The sequence below is a fragment of the Hakea prostrata genome, chromosome 10 (assembly GCF_041222555.1).
Source record: "Hakea prostrata isolate BN-2017 chromosome 10, UWA_Hpros_2, whole genome shotgun sequence".
Classification (NCBI taxonomy): Eukaryota; Viridiplantae; Streptophyta; class Magnoliopsida; order Proteales; family Proteaceae; genus Hakea; species Hakea prostrata.
In genome coordinates, this window is record NC_142609.1 from 21,367,415 (window position 1) to 21,386,560 (window position 19,146).

General features: G+C 37.4%; 1 protein-coding gene across 6 annotated transcripts in view; it reads left to right on the top strand.

Annotated features, from left to right (window-relative positions):
* Positions 1-19,146, top strand: part of LOC149002281 (folylpolyglutamate synthase-like) — a 108,312-nt gene that overhangs the window by 85,071 nt on the left and 4,095 nt on the right. For all 6 annotated transcript variants that reach the window (XM_089136161.1, XM_089136160.1, XM_089136162.1 and 3 more), the window contains 8 exons: positions 3,720-3,776; positions 3,984-4,044; positions 7,623-7,669; positions 7,804-7,881; positions 13,295-13,447; positions 14,910-15,221; positions 15,327-15,405; positions 15,602-15,757. In XM_089136161.1, the coding sequence (XP_088992287.1) occupies positions 3,720-3,776; positions 3,984-4,044; positions 7,623-7,669; positions 7,804-7,881; positions 13,295-13,447; positions 14,910-15,221; positions 15,327-15,405; positions 15,602-15,757 (943 nt within the window). The remainder of the gene's footprint in view (positions 1-3,719; positions 3,777-3,983; positions 4,045-7,622; positions 7,670-7,803; positions 7,882-13,294; positions 13,448-14,909; positions 15,222-15,326; positions 15,406-15,601; positions 15,758-19,146) is intronic.

The window sequence follows — 19,146 nt, forward strand, 5'->3', positions numbered from 1 at the left end:
CGTTAGAGTTTGTTCCTTATACTCTCGACACGTTTGTTTAAGGTTATTTTGGTGGTTTTAAACTTGCTCTTTGATCTCTTACTTGAAGTTTACAGATCGAATTCAAGGTTAGTACGTTCGCTCACAATTGACATTATTGCATTTTATATGTTAGATCTTGTTTGCATATATTAGCTACTGTTTTCGGACTTTTTATACACTGTTTTACTTCTATAATTACAGTAGGCTATTCATGATGTGATTTACATACTTGATTTGATTATGAATGATGGAATTGTGAATTGGACTATATTGTGATATGTATGGAATCATGGTATAATGTGATTGCCTAGGTTGTGGTTGTGGAATGGGGAATGCCCTTTTGGCGTTTTTGTTATTGGACACCATTGGAGGTGATATGGGATGCATTCCTATGGTGCCCCGTAGCGCTTTCCTTAACTACTGGTTGACATAACTAGGTTTGGTCTAGAAGTATTTGGTTAGGGAAAACCCTGTCATATCTGACCCCATCGAAAGGGGAGTTAAAACCGAGCGACCCGTGGCAGCATGGGGATTGGTGGGCGCTCAAGACTGTAACCAACCCATGAGAGGACATTAGAGCTTCCCCGTTTATCATATGTGGATGACCAATAGGGTTGAGAGTTTGTAGTCCGAGTTGGTTGGAGCCATAGGATATGATGACTCTAGGGAGGGAGTTACCGGAATTGACTGCCTAGGCACGGAAGGGAGGCTATTATACCAAAACAAATTGTCTAGTGCACGGAAGGGAGGTATTTGATCCGAGTAGATGTGACTCAGTAAATGACTTGCGTTGAGCTAGGTATTTACCCTGACACGTGCCAATACTCAGACCAATGGTGGTGAGCGATAATGTTGACCTAAACCCCAACAATGGAATGTCCAAGAGGGATGCCCTGACCCAGTAACTGCCGAAGAACCCAGAAGACATGCATCAGAGCCATGAGGGAGAGTGATTTGAAACCTACCCAAAGGAGTATGGTGTTCTATCTTAATGCATGACTGCAAATAGAGACCAACATATATAGAGTTAGAAGCATACTTGCATTTATTGTTTCATATCATTGCATCATGCTTGTTTTGCTTTTGTATCTTGTTCCTGTTATTGAGATTGGAAATGTTCATAAGTTTTAATGGTGTGTGAACTACTTGCTGGGTTCTTTTGAGCTCACGCTTCAGGGGACATGTTTTCTTTAGAGTATGTTGTAGGTACTGATGATTGTGAGCATGGTGGGAGATCTCGCGAGATCTCGGCGAGATCTCGCGAGATATCTCGGTTTTTTCATAAACCGAGACGAGATCAAGGGCGAGATCTGCGAGATGGGATATCTCGCTCGAGATCTCGCCATATCTCGCCATATCTCGCCATATCTCGCTATATCTCGCCATATCTCGCCATATCTCGCCCCAAATCTCGCCATATCTCGCCCCAAATCTCGCCATATCTCGCCCCAAATCTCGCCATATCTCGCTGGAACTCTCATTTTTTACCAAATTTTTTGTAGATTTCAGCCAAAGTTTCACTTGCAACTACTCTTAGCACATCTACAACATCAAAGAAAGCTCAATCATCCTCTACTTGTCTTATGAACTTATGCGTTAATGACTTATATAAAACTTCTAACGGTTGTATACTTTTATCATTCTATTCTCGAAAGTTAAGATTGTAATACTCATATGAATGTTATCTTGATGACATTGAAGTTATTTAATGTATTTGATACACATGATTTTCATTTATATGCCTTAAGGTTTTATATTACATGTTATATAACCTTGCATTCTCTAATCCTATAGCATTAATGGTTTTATATTATATGTTATATAACATTGCATTCTCTAATCATAGAGCATTTCGGTTTCACAATATGGGTAGACTTAGAAATCATACTTAGGGCTGTTTTCTCACAAATCCAAGGCCACTAGTGTGTTCAAAAGGCATCAAATAGGCTAAATACCAAGTTTTAGCCTAACTGGGACCCTGAAACCCACCGAGATGGGATACCGAGTTGACGCCCAAAAAATGGCATATCTCGACCGAGATCTCGCCGAGATGGTCGAGATCTCGGTTTTTCATGGTAGCGAGATCTCGCTCGAGAGCGAGATCTCCCACCATGATTGTGAGATCCCAAACTACGAAGCCACGGTGTGTGACTCGTATGGTTTCCAAGATACCAGCAACTACGAGCTTTACAGTGAAGCATACCCGTGTGATGACGGAGCGTACTAAGATTAGCCTGATCTTGAAGCTTGAATGTCCCGTACTAGAGTTGAAAACATCTAAGTCTAGACCTTGTTCAATGGACATAGATACTCATTATGTTTAGTTTTAGAATGATTCTTAGTTTACTTCATTTCTTTCAGTTGTAATACCTTAGTTTCGATCTATCTTCCACGTTGATTGTAGGGTATATTTCCGCTATACTCTTTACTCTAATCTTGTTTAATCCGCACTTTGATATTCTTTTGTGATCCTTCCGAGATCCATACTTGATTGTTTCTTAATTTACTTTAATACAATGATTTAATCTTGCTTATGATTATATTATTGTGCTATGTGGGTACATGATCACCCTAAACTTGATCTTCGGGGCTGTGGATCACACCTCCGGGTATTCCAAATAGGGTACTTACTGGCTAGGGGGATGTGACAAATAGCCAGACCACTCACTGAACAAAAACAATCTTTTAATACCACTTTGTTTAAACCATACCAAATCCCTAAAGCCCATGCAAAAACAATTAAGCAAATTTGAAATGCTTAGTGGAATTGAGTCCAGATTATGCAATTTTATCATTTCTTATGCTCCAGCAAAGGTTGCTGAGCATCTTCATCCAATACTCACCAAATTGAAACAATTTGGGATGATTATGACTCTGAGTCTAACTCATTTGACTCAATTGAGTCAATACCTGAGTTGGTTTGATAAATCAAATTTGATGAAAACAATACCCAATAACTAGCCCATTATTACCACAGGCCTACTTACCTTGACCTTCTTATTGAACAACAAGGTAAAATCCAAGCCCAATACCAATCTGGAATCATTTATGAATGGAACATAGATGATTTGACTGATTACCAAATCAACAATAAACTCCAAGAAATGAAAATGGTAGCCAATGCTTATTGTGTATGTGAAACAAATGACCAATCTGTAGCAATGCTCCTTGTACCAGGGTATACTGGCCAATTAAAAGGGTGGTGGGATCACATCCTCACCCTTGATCAACATTTGGCAACTGCACACTTGCGAACCCAAGTAGGATTTTCTGACCTGGGTTCCACATCACTAGCGTTGGAAGTGGGAAAACTTAAATATAATTCTACAAGGAGTTGACTTCAAACCCATATGAGTGACCCATATCCACCATTCCCGAGCAAGAACATCCACCTTAGATGGGTTTCTTTTGGAATGAATATCAATAATTTGACAACTGTTTTATTTCTTCATTTCACTTGTTTAGAAGAAATTGTCCTTTTGTGGAGGGCTGTTATGTACTATCTCCTGGTAACCCCACAAGAAAACCAGATAGGTTTCTGTTTGATCCTTGTTCTACCATAAATGTAGTTGAATAATTTGACGACATTATGTTTCTTAATTTTACTTGTTTAGAAGAAGTTATCTTTGTTTGTAGAGTTATTAGTGTTCTACCTCATGTTATGGCCATAACTAATATAAAGAGTTGGACACCTGTAGGTTGATGTTGCAATTATTGAAGTGGGTCTTGGGGGAACAAGGGACTCAACAAATGTGGTACGTATTATTTCCTTTGTGATCAATTAAGTTGATGATGGTGAATTTGTTTTCCCTTTGTAGCAAAACTTTAGGTTTAATTTAACATTTTTGGACTCAATAGTTCTGGAGTTTTCTGTTATTCTTTTTTAATTATTTTCAATAGACTATAGAAATTGCAAAAGTTTGAATTCCATGGTTACGGGATTGCACGGTCAAATTGTACAGATCAAAGAACCTCTTGTATGTGGCATATCTTCATTGGGTATGGATCACATTGAAGTCTTGGGTATGTAACTATGTATCATTTCATTCCCCAAAAATCTCATCCTCAATTAGTACTCTCATTATGCTTCTTTACTGATGATGTTATATCACCATGGTCCTTTAATACACACATTAATGGTATATTAGCATGCTACTGGAGTAGTTCTTTTCTGTGTATTCATTTGACATCATGGTTCTAGGCTCCCCAGGAATTTTCGTCTGCTTTAGTTGTCTTTGACTCCATGATGGAGCTCCACAATGGCCATCAAGAAATCTTTATATATATCTTTATATATAAGACCATATAAGAGTAGAGAAGGGATAGTGAGAATACTAGAATGTAGATTTTGATGCCATATTGGCATGTATGGTTTAACTTTTATGATCAGATATGAAGAAGTTCGCTAGAAAATTAACTTTGCAACATCCAAACATATTGCGGTCAACTAGGTGCTTAAAAGTATGAGGTCCCCTTCCAAAACATTGTCAGACCACATTAATTGACAAACTTGTGGAGACATTTTTATATAATCTGAAAATTTTAAGGGGAACCAAATCCAAACCAACTGTGCTATTTTTGAGAAAGTGTCAGTCTTACCAGACAAAATTTGTTGGTTTGAGAACTCAGTCTCGGTTGTGATGTGAACCAAATTCTAGTGTTTAGTTGTTGAATATTGCCTTAGAATCAAGCTCACTCCAGGATCCCCTTTCCTGAGAATCAGCAGTTTTCTAAGGCTATCAGGGCCTTCAGTGGAAGGTTTTGGGTGGATTTAGGGTTTGTAAGGGTTAGGTTAGGGTTATAGAGGATTCAACCGGCTTAGGACATTTAAGGCTTTATGTTAAGGCTTGAAACTTTGCTGTAATTATGGTTTCAGATCTGAAATTGTAGCTAAGGTTTAGGTAGGGTAGATTTTGAGGGATTATAGGGTTTGGCTAGGTTGAGAATAATTCCGTTGTTTGTATATTGTAATTTCAGATTTAATCCTAAACTGTTAGGGTTTCAAGATTCTCTCTCCTAGTTGGATAGGGATTCTGAAGGTGTCGGCTAGGGTTAGGGTTTGAATGGGGTGGTAGAGAAGATCTTGGAGAAGGTAATCCTAAAAGAGTTTAGTGTTTGGCTAAGGGTTAGGGAGTTATAGGTGTTTTAGTGAAGCTAGGGTATAGGGGTTCTAGAGGTTGAAGATGAATCCCATGAATTTTTCAAACCTAATGGAGGAAAGGTTAATGATGAAACTAGAAGTAGGAATGAGGGTAGGAGAAGGTGTGATCCTGTAGGGGAAGAAAGGGATTGAAAGGTTTGGGGATGTAGGGTGTTAGAGGGGATGGGGTTGCTGCTGCTGTAGGGAAGAAGGGGGAGTAATGGTGGGTTGTGCAAGAACTTGAAGAACAGTTGCTTGAAATTGAAGAAAATTGCAGAACAATCACTATTGTAGCTGCTGCAGGCTTCCCCGAAGGAAACAGACGGCATCTCATGCCTCAAACTCTCAATCAATGTTTATTAATTCAATTCAACTTGCTGATTACAAAGTATGAAGGCTTATTTATAGCCTCTAAAATGAAAATACACTAGGACTCAACTTAAGAAACCAACTTGGATTCTAACTTGCGGTCCAAATCTAATCCAAACTCTTAGTTAACTAAAGAAGCTTACTTATACAACATTTCTATCGTATCTCACTCTAGAAGGATCCAAATTGGAGACTAAGAGTAGCTAACAAGGACTTTCCAACAACTTACAATATAATGACTCAACTGCAAAAGTAGAAGTAGATCTAGGCTCCTACTAACATGCTGGACATAATGACACCCTAACATGGACTCCACGAAATTTTGCGAAAAAGACTAAATATCCCTGGTGTGTGTGATTAGGGGCCATAGGGTTCAAGGGAGCTACCTGAGGCCCTATACTACCTCTGGAAATGATTTACCTGCCATCTCTATGGGCCAAAACACCAAGATCTTGTTGAGTTGGAGCGAAAATATCCACCCATCTCGATGTAACTTGATGGCCATCTTGGTGACTTTTAAGGGTCTTTTGGGGCTGGAAATTTCTTATCCAGACTTTTTAGGCCTTCTAAACACATTGGTGTCCTGAGATTGATGAAAAAAAAATTGTAAATGTAAATTCCATTTAGACCTTAAGTTTGAGACCTCTGCGCTAAAGAAGTGAAGATGTAGACTTAAAAGATGAAGTACACATGCTTTATTTAATATATATGAATACATTGTGATTCAAACTCAAACAACTACAATATATTGCATATCACACATATTTATCTTTATCATCAATGTTTAAATTAGTAATTTCACATGACAAGATGGGTATATTTATAAGTTTAGACAATGTTGTCAAAGCGTCTGCCTAGGCAGCAAAGCGGTTTTTCAAACGCTTTGTTTTGAACTGCTTAATTGATGCGCTATCCCCCCCCCCTTTGCTTTGTCGCCTTGTGCGCCTTATTACCGCCTACTAAAGAGCTATTTTGACATTTTATGCATAATATTTTTTTTTTAAATCAAAATTTATTCTACAAAACCATATATAAATTTAATAGCTTAGTCATTTCATAATTGAGTCCCAAATTGCAAAGGATTTTCGAGGCCAAAAGTGACATAGGACCTCTATAAGCTCTAGGGGCGCTGCCCCCACACCCCTGCAAGGACAGCCTCCCCGGACCATGTGCCAGTCGGCAACAAAATGTGAAGCATGAGCCATACTCAACATTGATAATCAATGAATCATTTAATGGACAATGACTTGAAAATCAGAATAATGAGATCTATTAATTTATCGTGTTCACCCTGTTAGTACATAGTCATTGTTATGAAGCTTGATGAGATGAACTTATGTTTGTGTTCTTTTTTTTGGATAATTTTTCATTATTATGATTCTTGAATGCTTTCTTTTTTGGATGAATGTGACTATTAAATGTTTTTTTAACTTATTATAGAAAGTAGTTGTATTAAAAAGTAGTTGTATTGAAAAATTTTGACCCAACCGCTTTGGTCACCTTATTGCTGCCTAGGGGCTGCTTTGTCTCCTAATCGCCTATCTCTTCCAACTCCTCTACCAGAACAAGTTTAGAACATAGATTTTGAAAAAAAGAAAACAAATTTGGGATGAAAACTCACCTTTCTTGAGGATTTGGTTGAAAATCTCTTCAACTTTTTCTGTAGATGTTGTAAGACTGTTGTTGATGAATTCTAGTAGGTGATCTGGCCAAAACCTGGTTTTCCAGCTAGGCAACAGTGAAGAGGACAAGAGGACCAAGATTTTGCCAAGATCGAATTGAGATATCGATTGATGTTTTGGTCGAACCATGATCTCAACTCGACTGATATCTTGGTCGGGTTCTAAAACTTCCTGGGACTCGCATGTGATCTTGTCTCAGTTTTACAAAGAGATCAAGATATTTTGCAAGGTCTTGAGAGTTCTCGAACCATGTAAAGAATTTCTTTTTTATGGGGAATAAGCTTTGCTGGGTTCTTTTGCTAGCCAAATGGATCTAATAAGTTGGGTTTTATAAAGTTAGCACCCTGAGGTAGTTTGACTTCCACACATTTCACTGGAATGTTTAATGAAGCCAGACAAGCTATGTGCAGGAAAGACACTTGCAGAAATTGCATCACACAAGGCTGGAATTTTCAAGGTATATTAATGACTGACTATCACCAATATGGTTCTTTTAGTGATGGAGCATTTATCTTTCGTGATTATCCAATTAGGCATTCATCATTTTCAAGTAGTTTCTTTAATGGACTGATGTTTAACCTGCTCCTGAAGCCTCGAGTTCCTGCATTCACGGTACGCCAACCTCCAGAAGCAATGGATGTTCTTCAGGAAAAGGCCTCCAAATTGATGGTAACTACAGCCACTACTTGAGTCTCTCTATGAAAATTATACAACTTCTCAGCATGAATATTTTTCAAATACATTTTGAGTCTGGACATGTGACAAATATGTAGGTTTAGAAAAAGGTCTAGTTTTGCATTGTCCTGATCAAATTATTCATAATTGAGATGACCGTCAAACGTTTTGTTGTGTGTTGATATATTCTCTTGCAGTCCTTTAACAGCTCAAGCTTTTGGATACATGATTTTGCCTGGCACCATAGCCAGGATCCAGGAGTTGGATGCCTTGTTCTTCATACAGGCAAGGAGTCCATGTTATGTGTTGCTGTGCCTACTTGATTCCATATGTGGAGCCTTATGTGTTGGTACATTATTGTCGGCCTATGGTGCTGAACAGCTCGATTTTTTAGGATAAGTGGGTTATGCCCCTTTGTGCCCGATCATGGTGTCACATCCGTGGTTGTAATGAAAAGGAATGTTACTGTATGCTATTACCTACGTCAGTGAAAAGGATCAAGGTGATGACCATTGTTTCGACCCATTGAGAAGTCTAGATATGGCCAAGGTTTTCCTCTAGCCAACATGAGCTGCTGGTTTCAAGGCCTAGTTAATGGGTTTTTTGAGCTGATTACTGGCATGCAGCGTCTTTCTGACCTTCTACATATAATGTTTGATAAAATAACCACTTAAATACCAGTTTTGATTTGTGCCCTCAAGTTGGATGGTGTGATGGTGTAATTGTTGTTGGACAGTGGCTGGAAAAAAAACATATATTTATGCCTAATACCAATTAAGTTAATACTTTTGTATTTCTTTTACTTTAGATATATATCATTCATAAATAAGCAAGCACCCCCTATTTAGATTAAAAAATAAAATACTAGAAGGAAAAAGAGTTAAACCCTGCCCCCCTTTTAGTTCAAGAACAAAAACTGGATTTTTAACAATAGATGTAATTTTCTACTTTCTAATTCTAAGGTTTCTATCATGTCTAATTTCATGAATCTTAATATATGGTAAAATGTAGGGGTGTCAATAAAACCCTCTTGGCCCAAACTGGCCCAATCCGCGCCCTGAGCCCAGCTGATCCCAGCCCAATGTTTTCAATTCAAATGGTGGGCTTCGGTTTCAAAATAATCAGCCCTACAAGGTCGGGTCAGGTTCGGGTTTAGCTCTTGGGCCAACCCAGCACATCCGAACTCGACCCTATGGTTGTTTAATTTTAATTAAGATTATATTTAAATTGGCTTTAAACAAATTGAGTATCCTTTTTTTTTTGGGTAAATAAAAATTGAGTATCTCTTCCTTTTTGGTAAGTAACAATCGACTATCTCACTAACCTTAAACATCAGCAGGAATCTCAAGGGGAATATCTAGAGGAACCAAGACGACTGGAATTTCTTCACTAATACTGTCCCTCTGAAGAGGTGTTGGGGTAAAGAAGGGAACTTGTTCCTAGAATGCAACATCGACAGGGACAAGGACATGGGATGTTTAGATACTTCCTAGGGCTAGAGTTGGTATATTTAGCTAGTGGTGTGTCCTTCTCACAAAGGAAGTATACTCTTTACCTACTAGAAGAAACTGGGACGTTAGGATGCAAGCCAACAAATACTTCTATTGAGCCTAATCTACACTTTAAGGCGAAAGAAGGAGAACTAATGGACAGGGCAAGCTCTGAGAAGTTGGTTGGGACGTTGATCTACTTATCTCATACTAGACCCAACATCACTTTTGCAATCAATCTAATGAGTCAGTATATGCATGGCCCTTACTCTTCACACTTGGATGCAATATACAAGATTTTGATGTACTTAAAGGCTACTCTGGGAAATCTGATTTTGATTTCATCTCATGGTCATGGACTCTAGGAATTGAGGCATACACAAATGCAGGATGGGCAGGGTGTCTAGATGATAGAAGATCTACTTCTGGTTATCGTATGTATGTAGGAGGTAACCTAGTGGTTTGGAGGAGCAAGAAACAAGCGTGGTTGCAAGGTCCAGTGTAGAAGCCAATTTTAGAGCAATTGCCCAGGGTATTTGTGAGGTACTGTAGCTAAAGGACTGCTTCAAGAGCTTTGATCAGACTTGGAGGTTCCTATACAGCTATATTCAGATAGCAAATCAGCAATTAGATAGCCCCCAATCTGGCAAAACATAATAGGACCAAGCATATCAAGATTGACACACTTCATCAAAGAAAAGATTGAGGTTGGACTGATTCGTATTACATTTGTTACTTTAGACAATCAGCGAGCTGATGTACTTCGGATAAGTCTGAGTACCAAGTCATTGAGTACCATCATTGGCAAGTTGGGCATGATAAATATCTACACTCCAACTTGAGGGGGATTGTTGTAAGGTAGTAGTAATAGGTACTTTATTATTGAGGGTAGATTGGTCTTATTAGGATCTTTTATTTTATTTTCCTTGTAATATTCCCACACTAGGAAGATCTGATTTGTTCTATTTTTGGTAAGTTATTAGTATAAATAAAGATCCTGCTGTGTCTTTCAAACACAAGTTTCGATTTCTCCAAATCTGACAACAGAAAACAGGTTTTTGGGAGCTTGTTGAAAGTTATGACGTCTTCTATGAGAAAAAAGCATGATTCAATCTTCCAAAGGCAGATCAGATTTGGATGAAAATGTGGACTATGAAAGAGATGATGAATCATATTGAAGTACACGATCTGATCAAGGCTGCAATTGAAGACTTGATTGACAGTCCAGTTGCAGTTGGAAAACCCTATGATCGGATTCCTATTAAAAGATATTGTCAGATAATGATCATCATAAGATCGTGATAGTTGACCATGAGATGCATTGGATCATCGCCTTATTAAACCCATTGTTTATGGATAACAATGTTAGCGGTACTAATTCTCTTATTTTAACTCATGCACAAGTTTTTCTCAAAACCTGTGGAAATTGATGCAAATATACTACCTTGGACCAACCCAAACCTAGTTATGTATCTAGATGTAGATTAACCAGGTCCAAGTTGGGTTTTGGATCTCCTAGGATTAGGAACTTATGTTATTTGGAAAATAACTAGTTTAGTTTATTTTGAAAGTTAACTGCATCATATATTTGCTTTCCCAATTGTTCCTAGTTTCCTCATTTGAATTGTTCTTAGTCCTATTTTTGGGAGTCTTATGTTCTTCTATACATGATGTAACTCCCCACCATTGAACACAGTTTTGAAGGATGAAGTAGTATTTCAGTTTGTGTCTGAGTAGTGGGTACTGGGTAGTGCACATGTGCATTCTTCACCTCCCCCTCCCCCCCCCCCCCCCAAAAAAAAAAAAAACCATCCACATCTGTTTTCCTTTTTATTTCTTCCTTCCTTGCAGTTCTGATTCTTCTCATGTTTGCCCTTCACCATAATGGCTCTTGGAAGATGCATCACCCGAACACTATAAGGACCATAAGTAGGTAAGCTCCCAATGCCATAGATGTCACTTCTGTGGTTTCTACTTTTAAAAATCCTGTCCAAAACATGAGCCTTCAAATTGCTTCAATCATCATAAACAAGCTGGTGCCTTTCTTGTTGCAGTTGTTCTTAGTCATGGTGTTCATCTTGTGTTGAATGACCATAACCTTGTTCCGCAATGAATCAGCTAAAGGGGGAACATAGTGTGAAGGCTTCCACACAAACAGCGTCCCACGGCACCTTGGCACAGGTTGATGGACCACAGTTGTAGCCTGAGGTCATGGCATCGAAACAGCCTCCAGCAAAAAATTGCTGGGCATTCATCCTGTGCTCAATGATCATAGCCTTGTTTTCAGTAGGTCAGCTAAGGGGCTTAAGTATATCACTACCACAGCCATCACTTTAATCATTTTACAATGTAAGGGTGTTACCTATAGATTACCCAGATTTGATAAATATATGTGTTGTACCTCTGGAAAAGATTATGTTTTCAGCTTAAAGATTATGGAATAGAAAGATGCAAAACAAAAGCTTGTATGTCATGTGAACCCTTCCCCTTCTCACTCCCCTTTCCCCCTTCCCTTCATATGAGTCTTCTTCTCCCTCTTCCCCTACAAGTCTACAACAACTCTGATTATTTTCCCGTTTCCCCTTCTTCCCCTCTTGTCGTCTATATCCTTCTTTCTTCTCTATTCTGTCTCACATTAATTGGCATGAAAACCCAAACCTTGGTAATCTCCTCTCTTTGGTTATTTAACCTTCTTAATCTCTCTTCATTTCTATTTCTTCCCCGTCCGATCTTTTCTATCTTTCATATTCTTTCTACTGTTTTTCTTCTGTTTTCTTTCTATAATTAGTTTTGTTTGAAATTGTAGCTAAAAAAAAATTGCTGCAGCAACTTTGTGTTCCTGTGCTTAGAGCGGCGACTAGAAGAGGAATTTTTTTTATCTGAATTAGAGAAGCCAAATGAAAACAAATCCTCCATTGCACACTTTTAGCCCCATTGTTTGATTGCAATACTAACCCCACCCCAAAAAGAAAGGTGGTTTGACCCTATCACCCCTTGTCCGTTAACCATTTCTTTTTCATTTCCACCCATTGTTATCATAAACCCCTTACATAATGGAAGGTGATCATGAGTGTTAAGATCATCGACCAATCAAAGTCGCTGTTTTGTGACTGCAGCTCAAATGATGCAGATCTTTCTCACGAAACTCATGGTCGAGCTTTTTTTTACTTTGGGAGAACTGCACAACCATCACCAAGTTACCGTTCACGCTAACATGAATAGTAAAACTATGAGATTATTCTTCATATTTAGTGGATCCCAAGTCTAGCTGACAAAAAAATAAAATAGGAGATGTAGTTCTGTGTGAGAGTCATAAAGATATTTGGGATTTTATTACTTATTTATAATGAAAGCAGAATTCTAGTTTGGGTAGGTTCTTATAAGTATAATTTTAGTTTGAACAAAAAAAAAAAATTTAAGTATAATTTTAGTTAATTTAAATCATTAAGAATCCTAAAAGTTGGTTATTAAATGTTATATTCATCTTAATGATTATGGAATAGAAAGATGAAAAGCCAAAGCTTGTGTGTCATGCAATTCCCACCCCCTCTGTTCTGTTCCCCCTTTTATGAGTCTTTCTCCTTCCTCTGTTACAACTTTGATTCTTCTCAAGTTTCCCTTTCTTCCCTCATGTCTTCGAAGTCCTTCCTGTTCTCTATTTTGTCTACCATTACTTTTCTTGTGACTAGCTGGAGTTGTCCCTTTATAGTTTGAATTATGCTTACTAGTTCTCCCTTTATATTACTTGTTAAAAACCTGTGCTTGTTAAGAGCACATTTAGCTCATCTACAAATTATTGCTAGTTCTTGATAGAAAACTTATCAGTACTCTCTGTTATCTTTATGCTGTTTAACTTTTCATTTTCCAAAATTTTGTTGAATTGATTATGTGCACTTATATCTTCTTGCGCACTGTAGGTTCCTTTGGAGGTAGTTCCTCCCCTTGATCCTAAAAAGTTGAATGGAGTAAAGCTAAGCTTGTCTGGTGATCATCAGTTAATAAATGCAGGGCTTGCTGTTGCTCTATGTAGATGCTGGCTTCAAAGGATAGAAAATTCAGAGGAACCTATAGTAAGTGTTGGCTACTCTTTTGACCATGAATCATGGCTCAATATGTTGAAGTTTTGGTAAAACTTTAATTTGGCTGACATTGATCAATTGAGGACTCTTTGATTTTTGTCTTGTTTTGGTTTCTCAACCCCCCCCCCCCCCCCAAAGGAAAAAAAGAAAAAAAATGAAGCTGAAATTGACCATCCTGGTAGTATGATTTGATAGGTTAAAATGTTGGGTGAAAATGAAATTCTTAACTTTTCCTTGAATAAACTTGAATTTGACATGCCTTTTGTTATCTTAGAAAGTTGACACAACCAAAATGCAAGGTATGGATGAATCACTAAATATGATATGCGTCTTCAAATACTGCAACAATTTTTTGTTTAAAGGCTTCCTAGTTGAAGGTCTCGGGGGACTATAAATTTTCTTTAATAGCCTGTAAATTACCATAGCTTTGATGAATTATCAGTACATGGAATCATCGACTTCGTTAGCGTTTACATCAATGGTTCATTTGTTTTTACTAGTAAAGTTGCACATGCAAATGTAGTAATTCACATGTTTGCTTGTGTGCAAATATGACACCGATACTACTTTTAAGTTGTTTTGAATACATAATCATATCGTCACTATTTTCGGGATATATGTGTTGATGTGAATCCTTCTATGTGACTCTACTTTGATAGCAAACCTGCAATTAGCATACTTCATAATTCTGTATAGCATGATAGGACAAAGCATGTCGAAATTGATTGTCTCTTCATCAAAGGGAAGATAAAACAAGATCTTGACTGTATTTCCTATGTTACATGAGGTGATCAACTGGTAGATATTTTTATTGAACGACGCAGTACTGAAAGTTTTTTCTTCGATGGAATAAAAGGCTTAATTAAATAGAAATATGCACAAGAAGGGCCTCAACAGATCACAGCTTTAGCAGCGAACTTAGTGGCATACATTGTGGTACAAGAAAGTAAGATATATAACTAAAGTAAGTTACTAGATGATAAGGCCATGAGGTGATACATTTTTTAGGCAAGAGTTGTTCTAGAACCGGAGAATTAGCTTTAATGATCAAGTCTCCAAGATGCCCAAAATTAGCTTGAATTGGCTTGAATCAGCTTGAGTAAGTTTCATTTGCAACATTGGTAAGTTGGGCATGATCAACACATATGCACCAACTTATTGGGGAGCGCTGTACCATCGGTACAAGAGTAGAAGCCTCCATGAGTTACTTTTCTGTTATCCCACATCAGCTAGATCTTTATCTTACATCAGATATATTTCTATTTCTTGTACTCATTCTCTATTGTAAATAAAAGTGGTCTGTGTCACATGGACACAAAACTCATTTCCCCCAAATCTGAACAGCTTCATGTGATAATGGGGAACTATTGGGAATGTTCCTTCTTAAGGAAGCTGTTTGTTGTTTATGAATTTTCGACATTTTATAATTACCTAACATTTGTGAATCTCGCAGGAGAGCAGCTCATTGGATCTGCCAGTGGAATTTCTCAAAGGTCTTTCAACTGCATGTCTTTCCGGGAGGGCTCAGGTTGTTCATGATATTACTGAAGAAACTTCTTGTGGAGATCTTATTTTTTACCTCGATGGTGCTCACAGCCCTGAGAGTATAGAAGTTTGTGCAAAATGGTTCTCTAGTGCTGTAAAAGAAGATGGTATGCTGCCTTCTTATGATTTTGAGGATGAAAAAGTGAAAAAGTTATGGAGTAATTGTGCTGCTCAATGCGGAAAACGGAATTTTGCTGGATCCAAGAGAACCTCAAAGCAGGTGGTATCCCCAGTAAAATGCTTTGTGGCAGTAATTATACCCATTCATATCTTCTGCGTATGTTCTTCTATGTTCTGTTACATAAACAGTTCAAACTCTCTTTAGGTTCTTCTATTTAATTGCATGGACATGAGAGACCCTCAAGCTCTGCTTCCACAGCTTGTTGATATTTGTGCTTCCTCCGGTACTTCCTCACAACATATAATATAGTATAGTAGTTATCCTTTCTTGGACTCACCTTGTCTATAATCTTTTCTTCGTACAAGACCCTTTAAATGCTAAATCATATCTTCCTTCACTCTCACTCTTCTTTCTCCCTTTTTATGTAAAAATTATGTGTCGTGCTGAGATACAATTTTCTTCTGTTATTAATTGACCAGGTATTCATTTTTCTAAAGCTATTTTTGTTCCAAGTATGTCATCATATACCAAGGTCACCTCTGGTGCTACAATCATGCCCATAGATTGTTTAAATAAAGACTTGTCATGGCAATTCACCCTCCAGAGAATATGGGAGAAGATTATTCATGGGAAAGGTGATGACTGTACTACTTTCTATACAATATTTACAACAATTTTATTCGTTGCCTTCAGAAATTCTTATCATGCATGGTGGTGGTGATCAATATTATTCTTTTAGGTTTTGATAAGTTATTCTTGTGCTTGGAATACTTTAGCCAACCTGAGAAATTATTTGTGGGATGTCAATGGTGGCTTAAAAGTCCACCAAATATTTTCTTTTACACATCCTTAGGACCTATTTAGTTTTTATGGTTTATGGAGGCTTGACTGCCAGAGAAGATAATTAACACAACTATAAGCTTCCAACAGGTATACTTTTGGTTTTTGCTTATGGTATTAGCTAACATGGATTAGATACCCTCCCCCCCCCCCCCCCCCCAAAACATCAAAAGCGAGAAAAAAAATAAAAAATAAAAAACCTGGCAGATTATAGGAGGTACTGAAAAGAAAAAATCTTTGACTGTTTCCTTGTTTGTCTCTTCCTTCCAAACATATAATTGAAGCACAATCATAGCTATCCTTTTTAAAAAGATAATTATCTGTGTTTTCTACATTATAGTATTATATGTTATTCATTTATATTCTACAAATAACTAGGATGAATGTCAATATGTCATAGGAACAGTGAAGAAGGAAAGAAGAAAGAGTGTATTCACCCAAAAAGAAAGAGGAGGAACCTGAGAAGAATCAGAATTTCAGGGGAAGGGAGAAAATTCATTAGAAGCAAAAAAGGGGGTTTCTGGACATGCAAAAATATAACTCAAGCTTTAATTCATCTTTTTTGTTTTGTTACACAGCAACCAAAAGCAGGAAATATAATAGAAGAGGTGGGGAGAAAAGAGGGTGAGAGAGAAGAATGGAGGAGAAGAGAATCACAGATCTCCCCTTCAGGCATAGATTATATAGATCAATTACAATATTATGTTTAGGAAAAGTTTTCTAAACAGGTTACCATCAATTAGACTTCCCCCTAACAATCTAGAAACAAATAAAATCAAATCTGTCCCACATACTTTCCGAAAATAACCACAAGACTGTTGACCAACATAAGATCCATATATATCCTGCGATAAATTACTGACCAAATAACACAAAAATGTTGTTTTAACTCTATGATCTATCATTTAACACTCTCCCTCAAGCTGGAGCATACAAATTAGAGGCTTCAGCTTGGAATAATGAGAACATATATTAAAAACTTCATCACTCTTGAACTCAAGCCGACACCAATAAGCACTAAGAGAACTTCAACGGGAGATAATCAACAGAAATTTTAAAAGAACAATCTCCATGTCAAACAAACCATCAAATAATGAAAAGTGCAGTGCCAATCTCCACATAAGTAGGTAAAAGTGCAACTCCAAGGTTGCATATAAGCTTTTTGCAAGAAGGCAAGTAATAATTAAAAGTATGGGTAGGTAAAAGGTAGCATGGGTTACTATGGCCAAGTAGGTGGTAAGAGGCAATATGAGTTACCATGGACCAAGTAGGTAGGTAAAGACAATATGGGTTACTGTGGACCAAATAGGTAGTTAAATTACTGCGGACCAATTAAGTAGGTAAGGGTAGGTAAAAGACAGTATGGGTTACTGCGAATTAAGAGGTAGATAAAAGAACAATATTGGTTACTGGGGACCAAGTAGGTAGATGAAATAAAATCTTGTAGAAGACTGTCTTAGGAGGATAAACCATCTTCACAAATAATGCTTTTCAAGAATTCTTGAGTAGGTATAAAATAAGTCTCCATCTCCCCCTCATGTGTAGCATTACACGTTAATTAGACAAAATAATAACCAAAAATAGCACTAGGACAACATTCCAATTATATAGGAAAGGAATGGAAAATCTTTAAATATCACAAAACTGAATGGGAATGGCATTAACGCAATTATGAGAAATCTCAAAAGGAAAACGAAACACAGCCAAAAGGGTAAACTTGGAAAGGGAAAAAATTTCAATGCCAACATGTAAATAGCTTGGATGTAATGTGCAGCCCAAAAAATTAGAGATGAGATTTCCCAAATAAACTAAAAAACTGAAAAAGTAGCCACAGGATGTAATGTGCAGCCCAAAAAATTAGAGATGTAAACGGTGGAGTAAGAGAAAGGACAGGGAGAATAATGTCAATCAGGAAAAAAAATGGAAAAGAACTTTTGAAAAGAAAGTGACCTAAGCATAAGAAAGGGGACTGGTTTTGGAGTTGTGGCTGTCTTTTGCCTCTTGACAGTCAAGGCTCTAACATCCTAACCAGTGGATACTAAGTGAAGGGAAATTCTTTCACGAAGAAGTATTGCGCTATATACCAGTGAGTGGTATTATTGGACTGATCTTTTGGTGGGAAATGTTAGTTTTCTCCTTGCAATAAGATTAAGGCTAGACTTAGAGGGGGAAAAGTTGCTACAATAACATAATCCTAAGCAGAATTTGAAGAAGAGGACTCCATCAACCAAGGAAGCTATAAAAAGAGCAGGTCAGCCACAATATATATATATATATATATATTTTAATGAATTGAACTGCTTGAAAATTGATTCCGGTCACCAAACATGGATTGAAGATTCTTTGAGTAGATTTGGAGATTCTCAAACCAGCACCTATACTAGCGGGTAGTACAAGATAGAAATATTACAACCTAAGAAATACAGATATCAAGTTTAGATGGACTCTCTCTCCCGGCAGGTACAATAGATCCGCAAAAACTCAGGAATCAATGGTTGACAGGCACAATCATTCAGTTTTGGTAGATTACCCATTGAGCTCGTCAAATAGCACAGCTGAGAGAGTCAGATACGAGTAGATCGAACCCAAATAATTTTTTTTTGATGGGTGCTGGTTTGAAGAGATTGTTTTCTTTTTTTGTAAAAAGGGGAACCTTGATCTGGATACAAGAAGGAAACTGATAATGCTTGTGGGGTCTTCAACTATAGCAGCAGCAAAATTAGATCACTTCATATATCTTTCGATGAAGGATCTAAATCATATGTAGAGCACTGACAGGTAGTTGCTCTAGGTGGAATTGAACTATCCTTGGAGACGACTCTCAAACTGGTAGGTGAAAGATAGCAACCTAGAATCAGATTAAGAATCTGATACCATGTTACATAGCAACCAAAAGCAGGAAATAATAGAAGAGGTGGTGAGACGAGAGGGGGAGAGAGAGAAGAATGGAGGAGAAGAATTGAAGAGAAGAGAATATACAGAATTGAAGGTCTCCCCTTCAGGTAGATCAATTACAATATTATGTTTAGGAAACTTTTCCTAAACAGGTAATGATCAATTTAGATCTTCTCCCTAACAATCTAAAAACAAATAAAATCAAATCTGTCCCACAAGACCATTAACCAACATAAGATCCATAAATATCCTTTGATATCTTGCTGACCAAATAACACAAAAAATATTA